Genomic DNA, 21,291 nt, shown 5'->3' on the forward strand with positions numbered 1-21,291 from the left:
GTTAAGGCTTTCCAGAGAAGTGAATCACAAAGATTAAAATATTTGGCATTTATGAATCTGGGCTTTTTAAGTCTTTATATTTGTTCTCTGTATGGAACAAGGATCTACACACAATATGGGTTAGGCCGGGGTCTCTCTGCTCTTGTTTTTAACTGTTGTTGTTTTATTTGCTTCCTTGTGGTGCTCACAGGAGGTAGACCCGCTATGGGGCTTGCACATGCTCGGCACATGCTCTAATCACTGACCTCCATCCCTAGCCCCAGGAATCTCCTGTGCTCAGTTGATTGAGTGCAAGGTCACGGCGTGGGTTCCAGGGGCAGTTTGCTTTCACAAAGGTCCTGAGAAAAGGTGACAGGAAGGTCAGCCTTTGAACATGTTGCATCACAACACTCTGTGGAAACCCTGTGCTTACCACACTTGTCCCTGCCTTCTTTGGTCAGGATTTTGTTCGAGTCTCTTAGCACTCTTTCAGAATTAGTTAGCACTCTTCCAGAATTAGTCTTCTCGTTCATTCGCTTACACAGTTAAGTATGGGTCTTGCTTGTGTGTTTTGGGACGGGGCTCATTTGTTTGTTTGTTTTGTTTTCTGAAACCCAACTCTTGTTGCATTCATAGTGATAACAGAGGTAAAGTCAAACTCTGCATGTAATACAGTTGTGCATAACATGCAGTGATATATATATATATATATATATCATGTATACCTATATATATCATGTATACATATATACATATATGTACATGTACATGTGTGTATACATATATACATATGTATGTGGGTGTGCCATCCAGTACGGGAAAACATAATTAGTTCACTCAGCTGCAGACCCCTCAGCAAGGGTTCCCTAGAGCCAAGATACTCAGAGCTAGAAGGAGGGGCTGGAAAGCCTCTCCCCTTGGGGACCCACTGAACTAGTTTTTAGCCAATAGTGCCTCCCTCACCTACAAGGGATCAGGAAGGTGGGCCTTATAAACACATCTAAGATGGGACTGCTGAGGCCCTCCAAGAAACCACTTCCGGCCTGGGGTTCTCTACCTGCTCAGGCCCCTCCCAGGATGTGGTGTTCAGTCCCTGGATTCTCTGACATGCCCAGGCTACCCACCAATTCTACTCTAAGCAGGCTCCAGGATCCTTAGTCCAAAACTAGTGGCATACGTACTCCAGCCCAGTGCCAATCGCCCCATCGCCCCAGACGCTTGCCCCACGAATCAACTCGCAATTCCAACCTAAGAAGCTCATGCCTTCCTCACAGACAGTAAACACACACACACACACACACACACACACACACACACACACACACATACACACACACACACACACACACACACCCCTACAAGCATAGCTCCTCAGGGGACACAGAAAAAGCAAAGCAGTCAGGAGAAAGTGAACTATTTCGTATTCCAAAGGGTAAGTTTTCATCTCAGTAACATCTTTGGCATTTCCTGGTACGTGGCCACCCATCTCTTTTCCAAACTAAGCTGTCCTGAGAAATGAGAAGGCCGGAGCATTTCCTGGGAGCATTTCCTGACATTAGGACCCTGATTTTTCTGGAGTCACCAAATTTTATACTGACATTAAAACCACCCATGATTTGAGAGGCAGGTTGTACATCCACTCCCCCCCCCCCCCAGCTTTTCAGGAACCTCCCCTGGCCACCCCTAGGCCACCCCTAACAAGCCCAGCTCTTGTACCAATGACCAAATCAAATATGGCAGGAAATAGGAGTGCCAGGAGGTGGGCTTGCTCCAGATCAGCAGATACACAGGAGGTCAACAGCTACTGGTTGCAGCCACAGTCCCCGTGCCGTGTGCTCACAGGATATTTGGTAGTCTAATAACCACAGGCGCTCATTTGTCGTTCTAAATGTTTAAAACAGCAGCATCTGGATAGGGGCATTGGCAGTCAGAGTCATACAGTAAATGTCTGGATTAAAGTGTACTTACTTCTGCTCACTGAGCACGAGCAAGGCTCTGATGTTCCATTGTCCTTCTCTACAGGCCACGTGACCTGTATGTGGGGCCACTTTGGGCCATTACCCTGGGCTTCAGAACTGATTAAAAGCAGGTCAAAAGGCCAACCTGGGGCACAGAGCAGCCCAAGTGAACAGAGGACACGGGTTAGCTGAGGTGCAGTCGGAACTCAGGCTGACTCAAACCCCAAAACCGCTTCATGCCACAATCTGTGCTCATGCATGTGAAATGTCTGCAACCAGCTTCTGAGCAAACCTGAGAGCCTCTGAGCCTCAGGTCCCTCATGGGTAAAGTGAGGAGAAAGGCAGCAGTTACCCACCACCGCGCTGCTGAAAGGATCGGATGAAGTATGGTATGTAAAAGTAATTCTATTCTCCTGGCTCAATTGTTGTCTGGGAGGCTAACTGCCTCCTTCTGCTGACCTAGGCCTGGTCCTGGAAGCTTCTAGCCTCTGTACAATCTAACCTAGGCCTGGAATGTTTTCAGCCTCTGAGACTTACTGCTTAACAAGCTCACCCTTTCATGTTCTTTCTGAGCTCTGGGCTAACTGGTTCAACTCAGCTGTTCTGGCTCAAGCTCTTCTCCCAGCTGACTTATTTTATCTGGCTTCTCTCCTGGCCTCAAATTAACTCAGCAATCTGCTCTAATCTTCTGGCGTCTTCCCATTTTCTGGTTTATTCTGTCTTCATCTGAGTTCTCTCTCTCTGCAACCCATCTCTCTATTACTGTCCTGGTTTTAAAAAAAAAACAACTGCCTCCTATCTCTGTAAAACTGCCTCATAAGTAGCATCTCTTTCCTCTCTGTTCTCTCGAAAGTTGGGGGAATCTTTACTCTGTCAAATTTTCTCTGATTCATCACCTTTTCTGCCACTCAATTAGACATAACTTTCAAACATAGGTGCTTCCTTCTACAAACTAACTTTACCTTCATTTGGGATTAAAGGCACATACTACCATGCCTGGACCTAAACTTTTCCTTACCTGATACTTGCTCTATACCAGGCTGGCCTTGAACTCAAATCTGTTTACCTCTGTTTCCTGGATTAAAGGCACGTTTGTATTCCAGGTAGATCACATAGACCTAGAAGGTCTTTGGGTGTGATCCCTTGCCAGAACAGCCATCTTCTGAATTAACATTCCTCTACAATGGTACACTGAAAGCCTAACCCGAACAGCTGGGTCTGATGGACAGCTCAGGCCTGGAATCCCAAGAGAACCTGAGGCAGATCTTTATGAGTGTCAAGAGCAAACTGCAGTCTGAGGCATTCTCTAAGAGAGACACAAACAGAGTCTAACTAGAGTCCTTGGAAATTTTTCAGTCACAGTTTTGGTGGCTCTGAATATGGATGGCACATAGCCCTGCTTTGAGACAGGGAAGATATCCAGCTATCTTAATTTATCTTGTATCTTTCTGGGATGGGCCTCCCAGTCACCTGCTACTGTGGGCAGAACCACCCTGGGGCTCTTGAAAGCCTGCCCCCCACCCCCCCACCCCCACCTCTATAGTATGTGAGACTGCATACCAGTAGCTGAGCACATTCCAAACAGTCCTCTAGAACAGCTGCCCAGCCTCAGAACTGCCCTGTAGTCTTAGAGAAATCTTCCTGGGACTCAGTCTGGGACAAGCAAGTCTACCACCTGTCCCCTCCCTTTCTCCTTCATGGGGTCACACTTGGATCTGATTGCACTCACTTGGCCAGCATGGCTCCCTCCTGGCTTGGACTCCCACAGGCATTTGCCCTATGAAGAGCCTTGCAAGTCAAATCCTGTCCCCAGCGTCTGTGTCTCTGAAGACCTGAACCCAACCAAGGTTCCCATGGTTCTGTTCTGACAGTGAGCAGCTTGTGCTTGTCCTGGGAGGTGTGGACAGGCTGTTTGGCCACTCACAGAAGCCCTTTCATTACACGGTGGGAGAAGCAGTGAAGAGGGCTTAATAGAGGTCTTTGTTGGAATCGTGGGCTTGTGGGCAAGTTAAACCTGCTGTATTTTTGGAGAGCCGTAGTGTTTTAAAGGTGAGTTCTTTAAAGATATTAATCCTCTTGGCCCAGTAAGTTAACTCTCACGGTTCATAACCTAGGACACAAGGAGTAGATGGTAGGTTGTAAGGGACCTGGAGCCCACCTTGGTTCTCAAACATCACAGGCCGACACCACACTTCCCCCTTTTTCTTTTTTTCTTTTTTCTTTTTCCTTTCTTTCTTCCTTCTTCTCTTTCTTTTGTACTCACATACCAACCTAGATGATCTTTCTAGATACAAGTTTACTTTAGCATAAAATTTAGAAAACAAATTTGTACCAGAGCAAGAACCGGGAAATCATCATTTTCCCAAATGGGAAGCAATGGTATTAATTGCGAGTTAGGCGCCGAAACCTAAAGAAAGCTAGAGTCCAGCCCTGCTTTCTGATAAAAATAGAATTAACCAATGCTAAAGACGGTTGGGAAAATCTAAAGGAACAGGTAGAAGAAGGTGGCTCTCATGTAAGATCCTGTCTGCAGAGTACTTGGTGTCATCTGTGAAGATCATGTCCTCTTTTATGTATGTGTCTATGAGTATGTTCATGTGTGCATGTGTGTGTGTGTGTGTGTGTGTGTGTGTGTGTGTGTGTAGTTACTTACTTTGAGGCCTGTTCTTCAGGCGCCATCCATGGTTTTTAGAGGTTTTTGGGGGTGTTTTTTTGTTTCTTTCTTTTCTTTTTCTTTTTTAAAACAGAGTCTCTCAGTAGCCCAGAATCATCAAGTACATCAGGGCTCGCCCATCTTTGCCTCCTCAGCTCTGGGATTATAGACACATTCCACACTGCCCAGCTTTTCCAATGTTCAAGGGCTCCATCTCAGGCCTTTGTGCTTGCCTTCCGAGCCCTTTACCCCAAGTTATCTCCATGGGTCGAGCCACACCCTCTTTAACGTGGTCCGTGGCATGGTCCTCCTCACACTCCATAACTGGAACACTATGAGGTCTAGTTGTTTTCCCATGTAGAAGAGAAGTCCAGCCAGGGGTTGGGCTGGGCTCGCCGATTAGATACCCAATCCAGAAAATAGTATGGCTACTCTTATCCTTGCTCTCTGCGAGAATCCTGTCCTCTCGCATAGACAGGAGAGCCAGGACTCACCTGCATGAAGACACCCCTAACAACACTAAAAGGTGCCTTTGCCTTTGGGATCCTCCAATATCTGGAGGGCAGTCATTGCAGGGTGAGGGGCTGGCCACACTGCGCCCGCAGCCAGGAGGCAGACAGAGGTGAGCACTGGGGATCTGCCGCTCTCTCCTTTGTCCTGTTTTATTCATTCCAGGACCCTCTCACATGGACGGCGACAACCACCTTCAAAGTAGATCTTCCCTCCTCATCTGAAAACACCTCACACACCCAGAGCTGCACCTGGTCATGGATACTCTAACGTCAGGCAAGTTCACAATGAAGACTCATCATTACAGCATTCAAAGACGTCCACTTTAAAAAAAAAAAAAAGCCTGATTTTGCAATCTGCCAAAGGACCTTCTCCTTCAAACTCCACCAGTTGGCTCTTAGTTTTAAGTCAAGCATTCTTAGCTCTGGGTATCTCTGGCCTCTTTCAAATCCAGCCCTTTCCCTATCTCACATGGTCACGCTTTCCTCTCAGCCACTGCATAAAGCCACTTAAGTTGTCATCTGTCCCAGAGGCTAGACCAAAGCCCTGGGAGCTGAAAGGATGCAGCCAGACTTGTGAGGATAGAACTTTCATTTTTAGGGCAATGACTGATTAGGTATGAATCAAGTAAGCTGCTCCACCATCTACTCAAAATAATTAGCTTTGTTTTAAAAGGAAGGAAGGAAGGAAGGAAGGAAGGAAAGAAGGAAGGCGCCTGCTGCCAAGCCTGACCACTTGTGTGATCAATTCCAGCAACTGCCGACCTCTACATGCCTGTGTGCACATGTGAGAACACACATGCAGAGATCAGAGGCTGAACATAGAGCAGCTGATACCATGAGTGCCGGGTCTCTGTCTCTGACCACACACCTCTTATCCCTAGGTTTCTTGTTTTGGTTTTGATTTTGGTTTTTTTTGGAGACAGGGTTTCTCTGTGTAGCCCTGGCTGTCCTGGACTCGCTTCGTAGACCAGGCTGACCTTGTCTCACAGAGATCCACCTGCCTCTACCCCCTGAGTCCTAGGACTAAAGGTGTGCACCACCACCAGCCAGCCCTATGTTTCATTTGTTTAAAGCATAGTGCAAACATAGGGTGTCAAGTCGAAGTCCTGTCCCCCGCTGAGCTTGAAGCTTCTACAGATGCCTTTCAGATCCCTTGACTTTTACACCTTGCCACAGACTGTGTCCGGCTGCTGGGGGCTGGCCCAGCCTGGGTCTAGGAGTTAAGACACTCCAGTCGGAGGCGTCCTCAGAAAAACAAATAAAAAGCAACTGGGACTCCCTAAGAATCCAGGATGAATTGCCAAAGACTGGGAAGCAAGACGGGGCAATCAGGGTTAAACACACTGACCCTACCTACAGTGTCGCCCTGGGGAAGCTACAGTGGAGCCCTGTCCAGCTGAGAAAAGGCAATGGCTTTGCTGGGATCTGTCAGTGAGCCTCCTACCCTACCAACAGAAGCTGTCGGAGCGTCCGCTAGCTACGTGACCCAGACGTTCAGGGAGGGGCCGGGAGGCGGTGCCCGTTGCCGCAGCGCCGCCTTAGGTGCTCCCACCCCTCCTAGAGAGTTTGCTCTGGGCGCCGCGGGTGGGCGGGTGCAGGGCGAGGGGCGGATCCCCAACTCCTCAGACCCTCAAAAGCGGCGTGCAAGGAGGGCCGGGCCAGTTCTGCAGCCCAACGCCCAGCTCTGTGGTCAGGCCGCCCAGCAACCATGGCGAAGCCCCTGACCGACCAGGAGAAGCGACGGCAGATTAGCATCCGCGGCATCGTGGGCGTAGAGAACGTGGCCGAGCTGAAAAAGGGCTTCAACCGGCACCTGCATTTCACGCTGGTCAAGGACCGCAACGTGGCCACCCCCCGCGACTATTACTTCGCCCTGGCGCACACGGTGCGCGACCACTTGGTGGGGCGCTGGATCCGCACACAGCAGCACTACTACGACAAGTGCCCCAAGGTACCCGGCGAAGGGCATTTCTCTTCCCTCCACACCCTGTCTTCGTCCTGAAGTCTAAGCGGGAAGCGGGTCACAGGCTCAGCTATCCGTCCCACCTCCCCCGCAGCTCTGTGCCACCCGCACCGTTGTGCGGTGAGATCCCAACTGGTGGCAAGAGCCCAGGCCTCCCACTCCCGTGAACTTTGAAAACTTTATGAGGTGACTACACAGCACTTAGCCAGGGGGGATGGGACGCCTCCTCTGCGACGTGGCTAGCGAGGTTCCAGGACTCTGACAAGCCGTCCCAGGCGCTCGCTCGGTGGGTAGGGTGGGTCGGGGGGGTTTGCGCATAAGAAAACCAGAAAAAAGCATACGAAAGCTGGGCCCTGGAGAACCAAGCTTAAGTTTAGGAAGGGAAAGGGAAGTGAAGCGTCCCTCTAATAGTGACCCTGCCCAGGCCTCAGGGCTGCCTAGTCTAACTGCCGCTGCGATGGGGGAGGTCCCAGCCCAGACCGGTGAGAGGAGGCTGCAGTTCCTGATCTTTCTGTTTCCTGTAAGAAGGGCTGTGGCAAGCGTCGAACCTGCAGATAGCCCTGTGGAAACACCCTTCTCCCTTCCAGAGGCCTACCCCAGAGCTGCGGGGAAGGGAGGGGGGCGCCTTTTGGGGACAGGCTTCCCTTTCTGCCAAGGGCCAAAGTGCAGAGTATCTGACTTGTAGAGGGAGGAACCCCATCCCACGTTAGAGAACAAGAGCTAATGAGAAAGGCTAGAGAGTTTCTGGCAGGGCAGGGACAGTGCGCACAGTGAGAGTGTGAGACTGGAGCCCTATGGAGGGCAGTGAATGTTCTGGAAGGGAAAGTTGGAAAAACTGGCTATGGAGTCATGTTGGAAAAGGTGAAAGCAGATCCTGGAGGCAATGGGAAATGCGTATAAATACGTATTAGGCGTTTTAAATGCATATTTTAAAAATCGAAAAAGGTTATCTCTACCGTTTGTGCCTGAGAATTATAGGAATTTCTAAGACTGAGAGATAAAACTCCCGTAGTAGATACTGTGGTTCTAGGAGCCTAGTGAACTGCTACCCAAACACAACAAATGCTTATGTGTGCATGTGTAGCCTTCCAAATGTAAACATGGGCTTAGAAAACACTTTAAGTCTATATTCATCTACTGTATCTATTTAACACACACACACACACACACACACACACACACACTCGCCCACCCTGTAGCACTTAGCATCATAGCGCAGAGAGATTCGCCTTTCTTCTCCAGTGGTAATCCTGGTTCTCTGCTTAGTTTTCTCTGTTACCTGTTAACCTGTTAGTGTTAACAAGGTAACACTGCAGGGCAGCGACGACCATGTTGCGTAACTCTTCTTAGAAGAGCCTAGAAATTCTTAAAAATTCAGTGTTTCCTCCACGGTGGTCTCCGTGGAAGCAGGGTAGCTACAGACCTCCCAGAGAATTTGGGTAAAACCAGGAGGTGTGTCCAAGCTCCTTCCCCAGCCTGGCTCCCAGATGGGCCCCCAAGTCACCAAGTCCAGTCCTCTAGCCCCGCCCCCACCCCCGCCCCCCATGCAAGCTTGCCAGTGGTTTAAGAATACTGAAGCCTCTTCCTGTCTCTCAAATTCAGCACACAGAAACTCAGTCACGTTCCTCACAATCCAATCCTGACCTGCCCCTCGGGTTTTTTAATTTTTATTGTTGTTTTTTTGTTTTTTGGTTGTTGTTGTTGTTGTTGTTTGGGTTTTTGGGGTTTTTTTTTGTTTTTGTTTTGTTTTTGTTTTGAGACAGGGTTTCTCTGTGTAGCCTTGGCTGTCCTGGACTCCCTTTGTAGATCAGGCTGGCCTCGAACTCACAGCGATCCGCCTGCCTCTGCCTCTCGAGTGCTGGGATTAAAGGCATGCGCCACCACGCCCGGCTTGGGTTTTTAATTTAATGGCCCTGTGTCACCACCATGACAGTCACTCCAGCACAAAACTTTGGGCTTGCTTTTGACTTTCTTTTATATTCACCTTTCAAATTTCTGCATGTCGCCTCCAAACTCCCCACTCTGTTCCAGTCTCGTTTTCTGCCTAGCTGAGAGGCCCTATGGGTCTGTTGTGGTGGGGCGCACACCCCTTTGCCAGGGGGCCACCTCTGGGCAGTTTAATTCCATGGCTTTGGGCAACGGTCCTGCGTGCTCCCGTGTTTCCAGCTGTTTTTGGGTAACTTCACTTACACCTTTCTTTTCTCTGTCGGCTCCCAAAGGCACTGTATTTGCAATCCCACTGCAGGCTCTAGGCCTGTGTCCAGCTGCCCGCCCTAAAGCAACACACTGTGACTGTGCTAAGGTTGGCTCCGGACCCTGACATAATCCTTAAGTGCTTCAAGGTCATCTCTCAGCGAACAGACCCTTGTGTCTGACCTGCCATTACCTGCCTGGGTCCACCTTCCTCTCCTACTCTCCTACTCAGCCATTTCTCACTCTGGCCCTCTGCTCACCCTCCCGCCCCCCACTTGAAGTGTCCTTCCCAGCAGGAGTCTCTAGGTATCCACTCCTGCCTGCCTGGCAAGTCTCAGGTTTGTTGTCATGGTTTCTAACAGTGTACCCAGACAGAACCTCCCACTAAGGTATTTGGGCTTGCTTTTGGCTTTCTTTTATATTCCTCTTTCAATTTTCTGCAGGTCTCCTCCAAACTCCCCACTCTCTTCCAGTCTGCTTTCCTGCCTAGCTGAGAGTGCTGTCTCATCATCTTTATTCTATCTTTTCCAACCTTTTGTAATTGTTTTTGTAGATACAATATTAGGAGTGGTGTGGATGTGTGATTTACAAGGTAAATGAAGATATTCAAATTTTTCATCATTAGGAATATGTAACACATGTCCATAAGACATTAAAGGAACAAGGATCCATTTTGCAAGCTCCTACATATTCTCAAAAATATAGTATATTTTCTCTAAAATAAAAAAAAAACAAAAAGATTATAGGCAATTGCCTATAGTTCCTGTCCTCAAAAAGTCTGAGCAACCCTATCTAGAAGAACTGGGAATACCTTAAAGATGCTTTCATGCTAATGGCCCTTAAGTCAGTGCTGTTTGGGACTTAGCACAAATGTCATCCTTTCAGGGCTGTGACTTCACAATTGCAAGTCCATGGTGTGGATGTGTTTACAAATGAGCTTTGTATAGATCCCTAAAACAGGAAACGGGCTCTGTTCCATCAGAGAGGAAATGAGCTGCACACATGGAAGGCTGAAAAGAGCTGCGCTAATCGTGTCTGTGGCTTGGCCTGCTTGCCACTCCCCGTGGCCTCGTGCACAGGAACCCAGGGTAGGAGTAAGTAGGACTCTGACCCTTTGGGCCCTAAGTGTGTCCCAGAGAGATGCCTTTCACGAACACACACAGGCATCTATCTGACAGGCTGGCACAGGCCCAGAAATTTCCCCGTAAACATTCAAAGAAGCTGGAGAAAATGCTGTGCTCCAGAGCACAGCAGTATTAGATGCCCTGGCAGGACACAATATTAACCATGTTTGTGAAGGTTCAGAATTCATAAAATGAAAGTGAGAAAGAATGAAATTTCTGAGTTACTGAAATGCAGTGATTTGATACGTGAACTCTATTATCATCATTACTATGATCGTTATTATTATGTATTGGGTTGCCCAAATTCTTTTATTTATTTATTTTTGTTTTGTTTTTAGCCTGTCGAAATGGGGAGGGGGGAGGGGCATGCCTAAAGTCTGAAGCAACTTGAACAGACTCTTACTGTTCTGGTGTGTATCTGTTAGAGAACAGGTTAACTGATCCAGAGTCCCAAGTGTCCCCACAGAGGGCCGCTCGCAGTCGCTACTCGCTAATCCATTCTTTTAAATTAGCAAAGGGAGCTTGCATTGAAAATGGTTTTAGGCCGGTCTGAACTTTGTACCTCTTACTTCTGCCTCTGCTCATATTTACCTGGGTTTTCCCATGCCAAAGGCAAACAGTTTCTAAGTCCATAGGGAAATTTACCATCTCATCGAAAACAGACGCTTAGAAGCCTTCAGAAGTGTGCTTACTTAAGGCACTGCTACATAGATTTGCTGGGGTAGTCTTCGATCCAAAGGTAAGCAGTCAGTGAAGGAGGGATATTCTCCAGGCACCGAGTGTGTGGAACTAGTCTGTGTGTTTCCCAGATGACAAGGTCAGAACCAACCCGCCTGACCCTTGGAGTGAGAGGTGAACGAAGGCACTGCAACTTTTTTCTCCAAAACACGTTTTATTCATGAAGCTCATAAGCAGAGGGAAAAAATGAATCCAGTTAGCTAGATAAGAGATACCAAACTACGTGGCCAAAAAATAGTGTGTAGCGTGCCTTCCCATGCTAGCAGTGGGGAGCTGTCATGCATCCAATCAGGGGACTGCAGGAGTCTCGCTGGAACATGAGGTAAGCAGCCCAAGTCCTGATGGGTGTTTCATGGGTGGCCTAACATCGTAGGAGTGCATTGTGCTCCCAGCCGCCGGGTTTGCATTTTTATGTCTGTTGACAAATATGGTTGACCTCATAGAAGAACGGTGCCTTTCCTCTCTATTTCAGAGGGTTTATTACCTCTCGCTGGAATTTTACATGGGCCGAACATTACAGAACACCATGATCAACCTTGGCCTACAGAATGCCTGTGATGAGGCCATTTACCAGGTATGTTATTCTCCCCTTTCTCCTATCTTCCTGCTCTCGCAGAGGACCCAGGTTCAATTCCCAGCACCTGCTTGGCCGCTCACAGCCATCTGTAACCCACGTCCCAGGGAGTCTGGGGTTCTCTTCTTCTCTTCTGACCTCTGCATGCACATACATAGTTCACCCACCAGGTGCAGGCCAAACGCAAGTACACGTAAAAGAAATTACATCTTTAGAAGAAGCACCTTTGATCTCAGCACTCAGGAGGCAGAGGCAGGTGAGGCTCTGTGAGTTCGGCTACAGCCTGGCCTACAGAGTTAGTTCCTGGACAGCCAAGGCTACACAGAGAAACCCGATCTTGAAAAACTAAAACAAAAAAAAACAAAGTCTTGGATAGTTTTTTTTTAAAAACAAATTATATTTTTTAAAGGAACCTTTTAAAAGTCTTTGTTGCCTGGCAGTGGTGGTGCATGCCTGTAAGCCCAGCCCTTGGAAGGCAAAGGGAAGTAGATAGATCCTTGAGTTTTAGGACAGCCGGGGCTGCACAGAAAAACCCTGTCTCAAAACAAAAACCAAAACCTAACAAACAAGCCTTACTTTAGGCTTATGTCTACCTTTTAAGAAGTGATTGAAGTCTGATGGATATTCGTGTATCAGACAATAGGAAATGATAAGCTTTGGAAAATGCATGGTCATGATTCTTCTCTGGCCTAATGAGATGTAAGCACACTTTCCCCTTAGGGCAGTCAGTCCTAACTTGCTGGTTCGCTTAGGTGTGACTCTCTGCCAAAACCAAGTAGCCTTTCACCTTTTTTATGAGACTGAAAGGAGGAGAGTATATTTACAAAGGCAAATCTTTTTTCTTTCTTTTTTTTTTTTTTTTTTTTTTTTTTTTTGGTTTTTTGAGACAGGGTTTCTTTGTGTAGCCCGGGCCTTGGCTATCCTGGACTCACTTTATAGACCAGGCTGGCCTCAAACTCAAAGATCTACCTGCCTCTGCCTCCAGAGTGCTGGGATTACAGACATGCTCCACCATGCCCGGCTATAAAGACAAATCTAAATAAGACACTCTCATAAAGGCCTGGGCTGGCCCCTTGTGTGGCCTGCTACATCTTACTCAGGGCTGGCACCCATCATGTGGGTTAGCACTTCCTGCTCAAGAACCACTGCAGCTCTCCTCCACTTCCCTTTCTTTGCTTCCCTTAATATTAGCAACAACAACAACAACAACAACAACAAAAGCACAGTTTCAACAACAACAAAAGTAGTATGTAAGCATGGCCTGCATCTTCACGGTCAAGGTTTAGAGCCATTTCTCAATTTTCCACTTTGTAACTTTCACAGTCCTGAGTGTTAGCTTGCATGGACCACTCGCTGCAGAAGGACGCTGGGATCCCCAGTCATCAGGGAGCAAACCCAAAGGCCCCATCCTCCTGAAATGATGCAGACCCGTGTTTGCATTCCTATAAGGTGAACTGTCAACACTTCCATAAGAAACTAATGGGACAGAAGAGGAGGGATCCAGAAAAGTGACTCATAGAAACTGTGGTCGTCACTTTAGGAATTTCCTTCTTATGCTTATGCTTTCAATATTGAAATCAATTGCCCTTTCAAAGCTGTCCAAGGGCCCCTGCCATAACTCAGCAGGTAAAGGTGTCTGCAGCCAAGCCTGATGACTCAGGTTCAAGGCCCGAGATCCACATGGCAGAGAAATAGAACTGACTCTCACAAGTTGTCCTCCGACCTACACCTGAGAGAGGAGGTTGGGGGGGGGGGGACAGGAGGAGAGGAGAATGTTTTAAACCTATCTAATTTGGAGGGGGCCACACGACTTTCAGATAAGGACAGGGCTGTTTCATAGCAGACTACCCTTTCTTCAGAGAACAGGCCACTGGGTTTACCAGAAGGAGAGTTGCCTCATAAGATAAGAGATCTACAGTGTGCTCTGTGCTGCAGACTCTGATGGGGATCCAGTGCTAGTGGCTTCTGGAGTGTGAGCTCCAGCACTTGGGAGAATGGAGCTAGCAACTGTCCAAGTTCAAAGAGGCACATTGGTCTTCCACCCTAGGGAAAAGGAGGGGATTCTGGCGGCATCCATTAAGCTATAGATGAGGCCTCCTGCTGGCTGCCAGGGATGGGGGCTCATGGGCCCTGGATCACTAACTGGCTTATCAACTTTTGACTCCACCGAGTCAACATGCTGTGAATGAGCAAAGATGAACTCAAGTCTGCCCTAAAAAGTCTGACCTTGTGCCTTTTGATCATCCCATCATCCAGTTTGGAACTGGACTATTTCTGAAGTTTTGCTTTAATTTTCTGTTGTTTTGTTTTTTAAGACAGGGTTTCTCTGTGTGTCTTTGGCTGTCCTGGACTCACTCTGTAGACCAGCCTGGCCTTGAACTCACAGAGATCCATCCGCCTCTGCCTCCCCAGTGCTGGGATTAAAGGCATGCACCACCATGCCCAGCTTTTTGCTTTGCTTTTTTAAAATCACATTTATTTATTTGTGTGCGTGCACGTGTGAACACATCTGTGCTATAACGTGGCAGCACACATGTGGAGGTAGGAGGGCAACCCCTGAGAGGCTGTTCTCTATTTATGTCATGTTTGTCCTGGGACTCAAACTCAGATCATGAGGGTTAACAGCAAGTGCTTTTACCCCCTGAGCCATTTCATTGACCTCATACTTTAAAAAAAAAAAAAAAAAAAAAAAAAGTAACAGTAGCTAACATAGGACTTATCTGTCCAAGACTAACGCTATTTCTTTGTTCATATACTCTCATTTGACTCAAAACCCTAAATTAGGTAGGTATTTTCTTCCTCCACATTTTCACAAGGCAGATTTAGCAGCCTGCCTAAGGGGTCAATGTCCAGGAAGTGGCATGGTCCACAGTGGTCACCCAGGATTCTTGCTTCTCTGTGCCCGCACCACAGTTGTATGCAGTGTTAGAGCGACCTTCAGGCGAACCGATGCCAGATGAAGCACACAGATAACCCTGGTGCCTGGCCAGGGCTTTAGTACATGACTATTGTCACTGCAATGGCCTGAGTGTGTACCCACACCCACACTGTCTTCCTGTCCCTCAGCTCGGCTTGGACATGGAGGAGTTAGAAGAGATTGAGGAAGATGCTGGACTTGGCAACGGTGGTCTTGGAAGGCTTGCTGGTGAGTGACAGCGGGAGTGGGTGACCTTGTCTGGGAGATCTGCGCCTTCATGGGTGCCATACACAGCCATGCTTAGAAGGCAAAAGCATGGCCTCACTGTAGATTGCCTTTCCCCTGTGGCCTGATCAGCTCCACACAGAGAAGAGAACTTGAAGAAAACATGTGTTGCTCAAAGCCTTTTCAGACATTGCTTAAAACCCCCCCAGGCTAACCAGATCCTTCCTGTTCACTTAGGGGTTTCCAAAGCCACCCGTTTACTTCACTGCTGTTTGTTCACTGCTCGTCGGTGCCCACAAATTCTACTCTCTGCAGGCTTCAGTTTGCTGGTCGGATTGAGTGGTGGGCAGTGAGGTCATTAATTTACCTCTTTTAGTATGCATATAAACTTGGCCTTTTTACTTTACTTGAGGAATGGCTTTCCAGCAAACAGAGAAGAAAATATTTAAGCTATAAAACTGGCTCCACTTGCTGTGACAAAACACCCAGCATGCACAGTAAAAGGAAGGAAGGGTTTATTTTTGCTCAGAGTTCCAAGGCACAGTGGGGAAGTCATGCTAACAGGAGCCTGACCAGCTGGTCACGTGCATCTGTAGTCAGGAAACAGAGGGAAGTAAGTGTTTATGCTCAACCAGCTTTCTCCTGTGTATTCAGTTCAGGACACCAGACCATGGAATGCGCCCTCCACGACCAGGGTGTGTTTCCTCATCTCAGTTGACACAGATAATCCCACACAGGCATACCCAGAGATTTGTCTCCTGAGCTATTCTGGTTGGCCTGATTTTAAGCATCATACCCCATAACCAGGCATTTCCAATGCTCAGGAGAATATCTCCAAAGCAAACACCGAATGCAGGGTGCACAAGAAGACAGGCAGAACAACAGGAAAGTGTTGTCCCAGTGCTGCTTCTAAAACTACATCAAAAGTAGCCTAACCTCAAAGAAGAATGTCCGTATAGACATACTCGCCTGCTTGGTGAACCTGCCTGTGTGAACCACCAAGCTCAAAACAAAGCAAGTCCCAGACAGACTGATGCCATTTATATTCGTTTAAAAAAGTAAATCTTTGAGAGTTATGTATATGTAAAGACACAGGGGGGAGTCTGGAATTTAAATACTAAATTAAGTTTAAGCATTAAATGTTCGTGGTGACTCCTAGAGAAGGGCATGGAATTAAAGGACTCAATCAAAGAGGATGCTAACATAATTCTTTCAAAATAAATCTCTTAATTTTTTTTTATCTACTCTCAAGTTATGAGAAAGACATGTGTGCATCTGTTTTATTTTATGGAAGCCTTTCTACATCAGCGGCAGTGTGCTTTAATGTGGCCACTAGTAGTAAAATATAGAAAAAGTACTTCAGGTAGGCTGTGAAGTTACCTATCTGAGGATTTCACAGGCTTCTCTGGGCCACAGGAGGGTGACAGCACTAGTAGAAAGAAAGCCTACCTAAGAACAAGAATTGGTCTGCTTTGCTTTTCGTGTGAAACCCAGACTTCAGTACTGGCTAGCAGGGATCATTTTGTTCTGGACCTGGCTTTAACGGCCTTGCTCCTTTGCCGTTTGGGAAGGCAGAGAATAGAGCCACAGGTTAGGCTGGGTAAATCTCAGATAACTGTGGTTCTCTCTTCCCTGGGGGCTGATGGCCACCAGTCCACAAAGGCAGAAGCAGAAAGCAAAGTGCAGAGTTTGGAAGGCCGTGACCACGAAGGAGAGTAAATATTACAGGAACCATTTCAGGGAGATAGTTCAACTTTACTCAGGGAGAACAAAGGCTGTATAACCCTTGGGGGAGTAATTGGGGGGAGGGGGAGCTTCCAGGATAGGTGCACATAATTGGTTGAAACCAGGCACTTTAAGGATGCTTGTTCCACGATTGGCAGCACACTCCTATCACATGAACGGGAACACAGCACCTAATTATCCTATAGGGTGGGGGGGTGGGGGGGGAGAGTTATCAGGGAGCTGTGTCAAGGACCATTTATCAAATGTGGTTGGGGGCATCTATGTCTAAAGACACTCTCCAGATGGAGCCAAGCAGAGAGCCAGGGGCCCTGATGGGAAGAGGGAGTCCTGCACCTAACGCCAAGCTCAGAGTGGCTATCTGGACAGGGAGGATGGCAACCTCAAACAGCAGGGTCCTTCCAACAGATGGCCTGGCCTCTTGCCTGGCCATGAAAGTTGGAACCCCACCTGCTCAGGCTCTAGGGGTGAACTTGGAACCTAAGGGATGCCAAAGATCTGCAGGCCAGACAAAGCAGGCACCAGTCACGTTCGACCTACTCTAGGGTTAGCCCTTCGTGTCTGTGGCTCTGTCTTACAGGTAGACTATGAACCCAACCCCAGCCCCTTTCATTTTGAGTTATAGCTTTCCAGTTCTTTCTGGTCTGAATTCCTTCTGTGGGTTTCCTCATACCCTAAAACAGCTCAAATTCTCAAGAAAGACAGTCAGAATAATGAAACCCTTTGGACTGCATCCAAGCACTAGAGAGAGGTAGGTCCCTTCTCTGTTTGTTGATTGGCCCTTCTAGCTCAGATGCTCTGTCATTAGGTAACAGAAAATCTAATTTAAAAAAAAAAAAAACAAGAACAAACAATAGTTACATCAACAATGGAATGGTTGGGCTGATTTATTCAGCAGCTCTGTTGTACCAGGACTCTGTGTTCTCTGTGGCCCTCCACAGCTTTCCTCCGCTCACAGTTGCAAAAGACACAGGCAGACCTGAAGCCCCCTACTCTCAGCAGAATTCCTAGGACTCTGGGTGGATCGGTTGCTGTTGCTGCCAAAGGCTGTCACTGGTGAAGGAAAGAAAATCGCTCCAGTTGGTTAAAAGGATCACTGAAATGGGATCTGCTTCCTGGTCCATATAATCTACTTCCTGCGGCACACGATCAGTTGTGTCCCAAGAGCAGTGGAATTCCATCAGTCAGTTGACAGATGCTATGACGGAACAAGTCTCACAGAAGTTTCTGTTTCTTGGGGGCAGTCATAGAGGCAGCACCCCTTAGAGAAGCAATTATGGCTGGAGTTTCCATACCCACTGTAGGCAGCTTCCACATTCTCAAACAACGCTAGTATGTGCACAATGATTATTCAAGATGATGAAGAAGGATCTATTCTCCTTAAACGTGTTCACATTTTCTAATTTCTCTATGGTATTAATTCTATAATTAGAAAAGGTTTTTTAAAAGCCCAGTGAATCCCATGCAGTGATATCTGTGTTCAAAAACAAATCATTCCTGATAGAAGTCTTATCGTCCCCCCCACCCCTCCCCCCACATACACACATATTTTAAAAAGAGATTTGACTTTGATGCTAAGCTCACTGATTCTGTCCATTTGTTCACTGGGTCAAATTCAGCCTGCTTCCTGGACTCCATGGCAACCCTGGGACTCGCGGCCTATGGATACGGCATCCGTTATGAATATGGAATCTTCAATCAGAAGATCCGAGAAGGATGGCAGGTATGCACACCGTCTTTTACAGTCTTTGTGCTCTGGTCAGAGTATAGTGCAAGGTTTTATACAACACTTCCCTGATTTCTCTGCCATTTGGCTGACAATAGTGGACACTGTCAGCTCCCCACTGGATAACGTGCCTGAGCTGAGAGCCTGTCAGTGCCGTTCACCACCTCTAGACTGATGAGCACCTGGCATGGTGCCTGGCTCTCACTTGCTGGCTTGTGGCCCATTTCTTAACCTCTGTAACTCTCAGCTGTGCCATCTATAAAACAATAGCAGTATATACGCCTCTCATGTTATGATTAAGAAAAGTAATCTTCAGTAAATCACCTATGAGACTCGGCCTATAGTGAGTGTTCTCTGTGTTGGAGTGGCTGCCTTCCATCCTGAGAGCAGGATAGGGGGTCTTGGGTTTTTGATGCGTTGAGAGTGAGGCCTCACAAGGGAACTCTGAAAATATTTACCATGGAGCCCTCACTGTGGGCTGCTCTCATGTGCAACATTCCTTCTCGAAGCTTCCAGAAACACAAAAGAAGGCTTGGGGGTTAGCATCTCTTGTCAGTCCTCCATGGTAAGGAGCACACTAGCAATCTGCAAGCTAGAAAGCTGACTGTCCTCCAAAGCAGCGCTTCCCCAGAGTGCACTGCTGGTCAGCAGGGCTCCGTGTCCACGGGTTTCCAGATCCATATTCAATAGTCTTGTGACTGTGCAAGTCTCACCCTCCTGCTTCTGACTCTTATGAGATACATAAGTGGAATGTGCTTTTATACAATAAACTTGGGTAATCTTGTTGATGGTTAGTAAAATGGCCCTGACACATATTTAATACTGTGCTCTATATAAATATGCACAAATCCATCCAGACTGTTGTAGTTATACCTTTTTAGATCTCGGGTATTGGTTGATTTCATCTCTGGTAGCCTTTTGAGCCTACAGTCAAGGGCGCTGTAGAGTTTCCCTGATCTTAAGTACAGGCTGTGCCCGCTCCTTCTCTGTGTTTTACACACACACTGTTGGTAAAAGCGTATAAATTGCATTTCCAAAAAGCTGAGCTCTGTAAGCGTGCTGCACTGGGGAGTCTAACAGCAGAGAGCTCTGGGGCTGTATAAGGAAATGAAGCATACTTAATAAGGGTGAATAAAGTTAGGGGCCCACAGTCCACTTTCCCCTCTCTCAGCACTTAGTCACTAAGTAGGAAAGGAATGGAAAGATTGGTGTGAACTTTGAGTGAAAAGCGAGGATTATGAAGGAGGCCACTGGGAATGGAATATGAAAGACATGTAAGCTATAAGTAAAATCCCAAATCTTGCTACAGACAAGTGTTGTGCATTTTTTAACCTAGCTCTAAGTAATTAAAAACTATAAGGCGGCATGGAGTAGAAGAAGGGCTTGGCACTGATTTCTAATTGTTGTCTAATCTCTGTTCCTCATAGAAAGCATGACATGCCTATTATAACCATTGTTACTGATGATCAAGTAGTTTTATTACAATAGGAAATCATTTATGTTATTTGGGGACAAAAAAGATATAGAATTATATAGATGGGCTGACTACGACTGTCCAGGAGAGGACAGGGGAGAAAATGTTTCAGGAAGGAAAATACATGAGGAGCAGAAGACATGGCTCAGCAGTTAAGATTAATACATATAACGCTCTTGCAGAGGACACAGGTTCAAATCCTGGCACTTACATGGAAGCCTGCAACCACCTGTAACTCCAGTTCCAAGGGAACAAACTGCCTCTGGGCTCTCCAGGCTCTGCCTGTATGCATGTGATACTCATGAAGTCACACATATACATACATTAATAAATAAACAAGTGAATGGCCAGGCGCAGTGGCTCATGCCTGTAATCCCAGCACTTGGTAGGCAGAGGCAGGTGGATCTCTGTGAGTTCGAGGCCATCCTGGTCTACAAAGTGAGTCCAGGACAGCCAAGGCTACACAGAGAAACCCTGTCTCAAAAAGCAAAAACAAAAAACCCCAAAAACAAAACAAAACAAAAATGAATGAATGAATGAATACATATTTTTTAAAAGAAAAGAACATGTACCAAAGCTTCAGCACTAATTTTCTTTGGAGCATGGGTTGCAGGTAGTGTTTATTATCTTCTATCTGCTCTCCTACATGTCTCATAGTCCATAAGAAATGTGTGCTTTATAAACATAAAAAGCTATAGAAATGAAAGAGTGACTTCCTTTCCCAATGGCATAACTAGCATTTCATGCTGCACACTGAGCTTAGCAGGGATTTTCCAATATGGCCGCCATTTCAACACCACCTCACCAAATGACGAATGCATCCATCCTCCGTCCTAGGAAGTAGACTATGTGGTACTCACTGTATTCCAGACTCTTTAAGACAGTCATTTCTTAGTTTTTAAACTGCTATTGTATGAAAGACTTAAAAGAAATTCAGCAAATAAATCTCAAAGTCTTCCAATGCATTTCCCTCTCCAACTTCATTCTTGATCCTATAGATCAAGGAGGTCTGTGTTTACAATATCCTCAGTTTTAAGAGAGGCTGGGCTATTGACGTAGCTTCATTGTAGTGTGCTTGCCTAAAATGCACAGAGCCCTGGGTTTGACCTCCTGCTTCCAGCACTGAACAAATGAGATTGTGGCGGCGCACACTTATAACACCCAACACTAGGAAGGTAGAAGCCAGAGAACCAAAGATCAGCATCAGTTATCAAGTTAGGGCTAGCCTGCACTACATGAGGCCCTGCCCAGAGAGGGGAGATGAGAGGAGGGGGAAGAGAAAGAAACCGATAGCCTCAGCTAATTACAAAGTCAGCCCCATTAAGCATCATCACTTCTTTAGTTGCGACTTAAAAACCATATGAGAAGGGCATGTAGTTTTACTCACCACCTGCATTATTTCCCATGATGGGATTATAAAGAGCAAATGTAAAATACGACATCATCAAAAGAGCATTTCCAGGAAAAACAAAAAGCATATACCAGGAAGTCTGTAGCCCTTCAGACTATGAT

At 46.9% G+C, this 21,291-nt stretch overlaps 1 protein-coding gene across 1 annotated transcript in view; it reads left to right on the plus strand.

Moving 5' to 3' along the window:
• Window positions 1-6,645: 6,645 nt before the first annotated feature.
• PYGL (glycogen phosphorylase L) overlaps window positions 6,646-21,291 on the plus strand; it is a 35,736-nt gene continuing 21,090 nt past the window's right edge. The window contains exons 1-4 of the mRNA XM_084793219.1: window positions 6,646-7,053; window positions 11,593-11,694; window positions 14,761-14,839; window positions 18,199-18,302. Of these exons, the coding sequence (XP_084649345.1) occupies window positions 6,811-7,053; window positions 11,593-11,694; window positions 14,761-14,839; window positions 18,199-18,302 (528 nt within the window). The 5' untranslated portion in view covers window positions 6,646-6,810. The remainder of the gene's footprint in view (window positions 7,054-11,592; window positions 11,695-14,760; window positions 14,840-18,198; window positions 18,303-21,291) is intronic.

The sequence above is a fragment of the Acomys minous genome (assembly GCF_964271855.1).
Source record: "Acomys minous genome assembly, chromosome: 8".
Lineage (NCBI taxonomy): Eukaryota > Metazoa > Chordata > Mammalia > Rodentia > Muridae > Acomys > Acomys minous.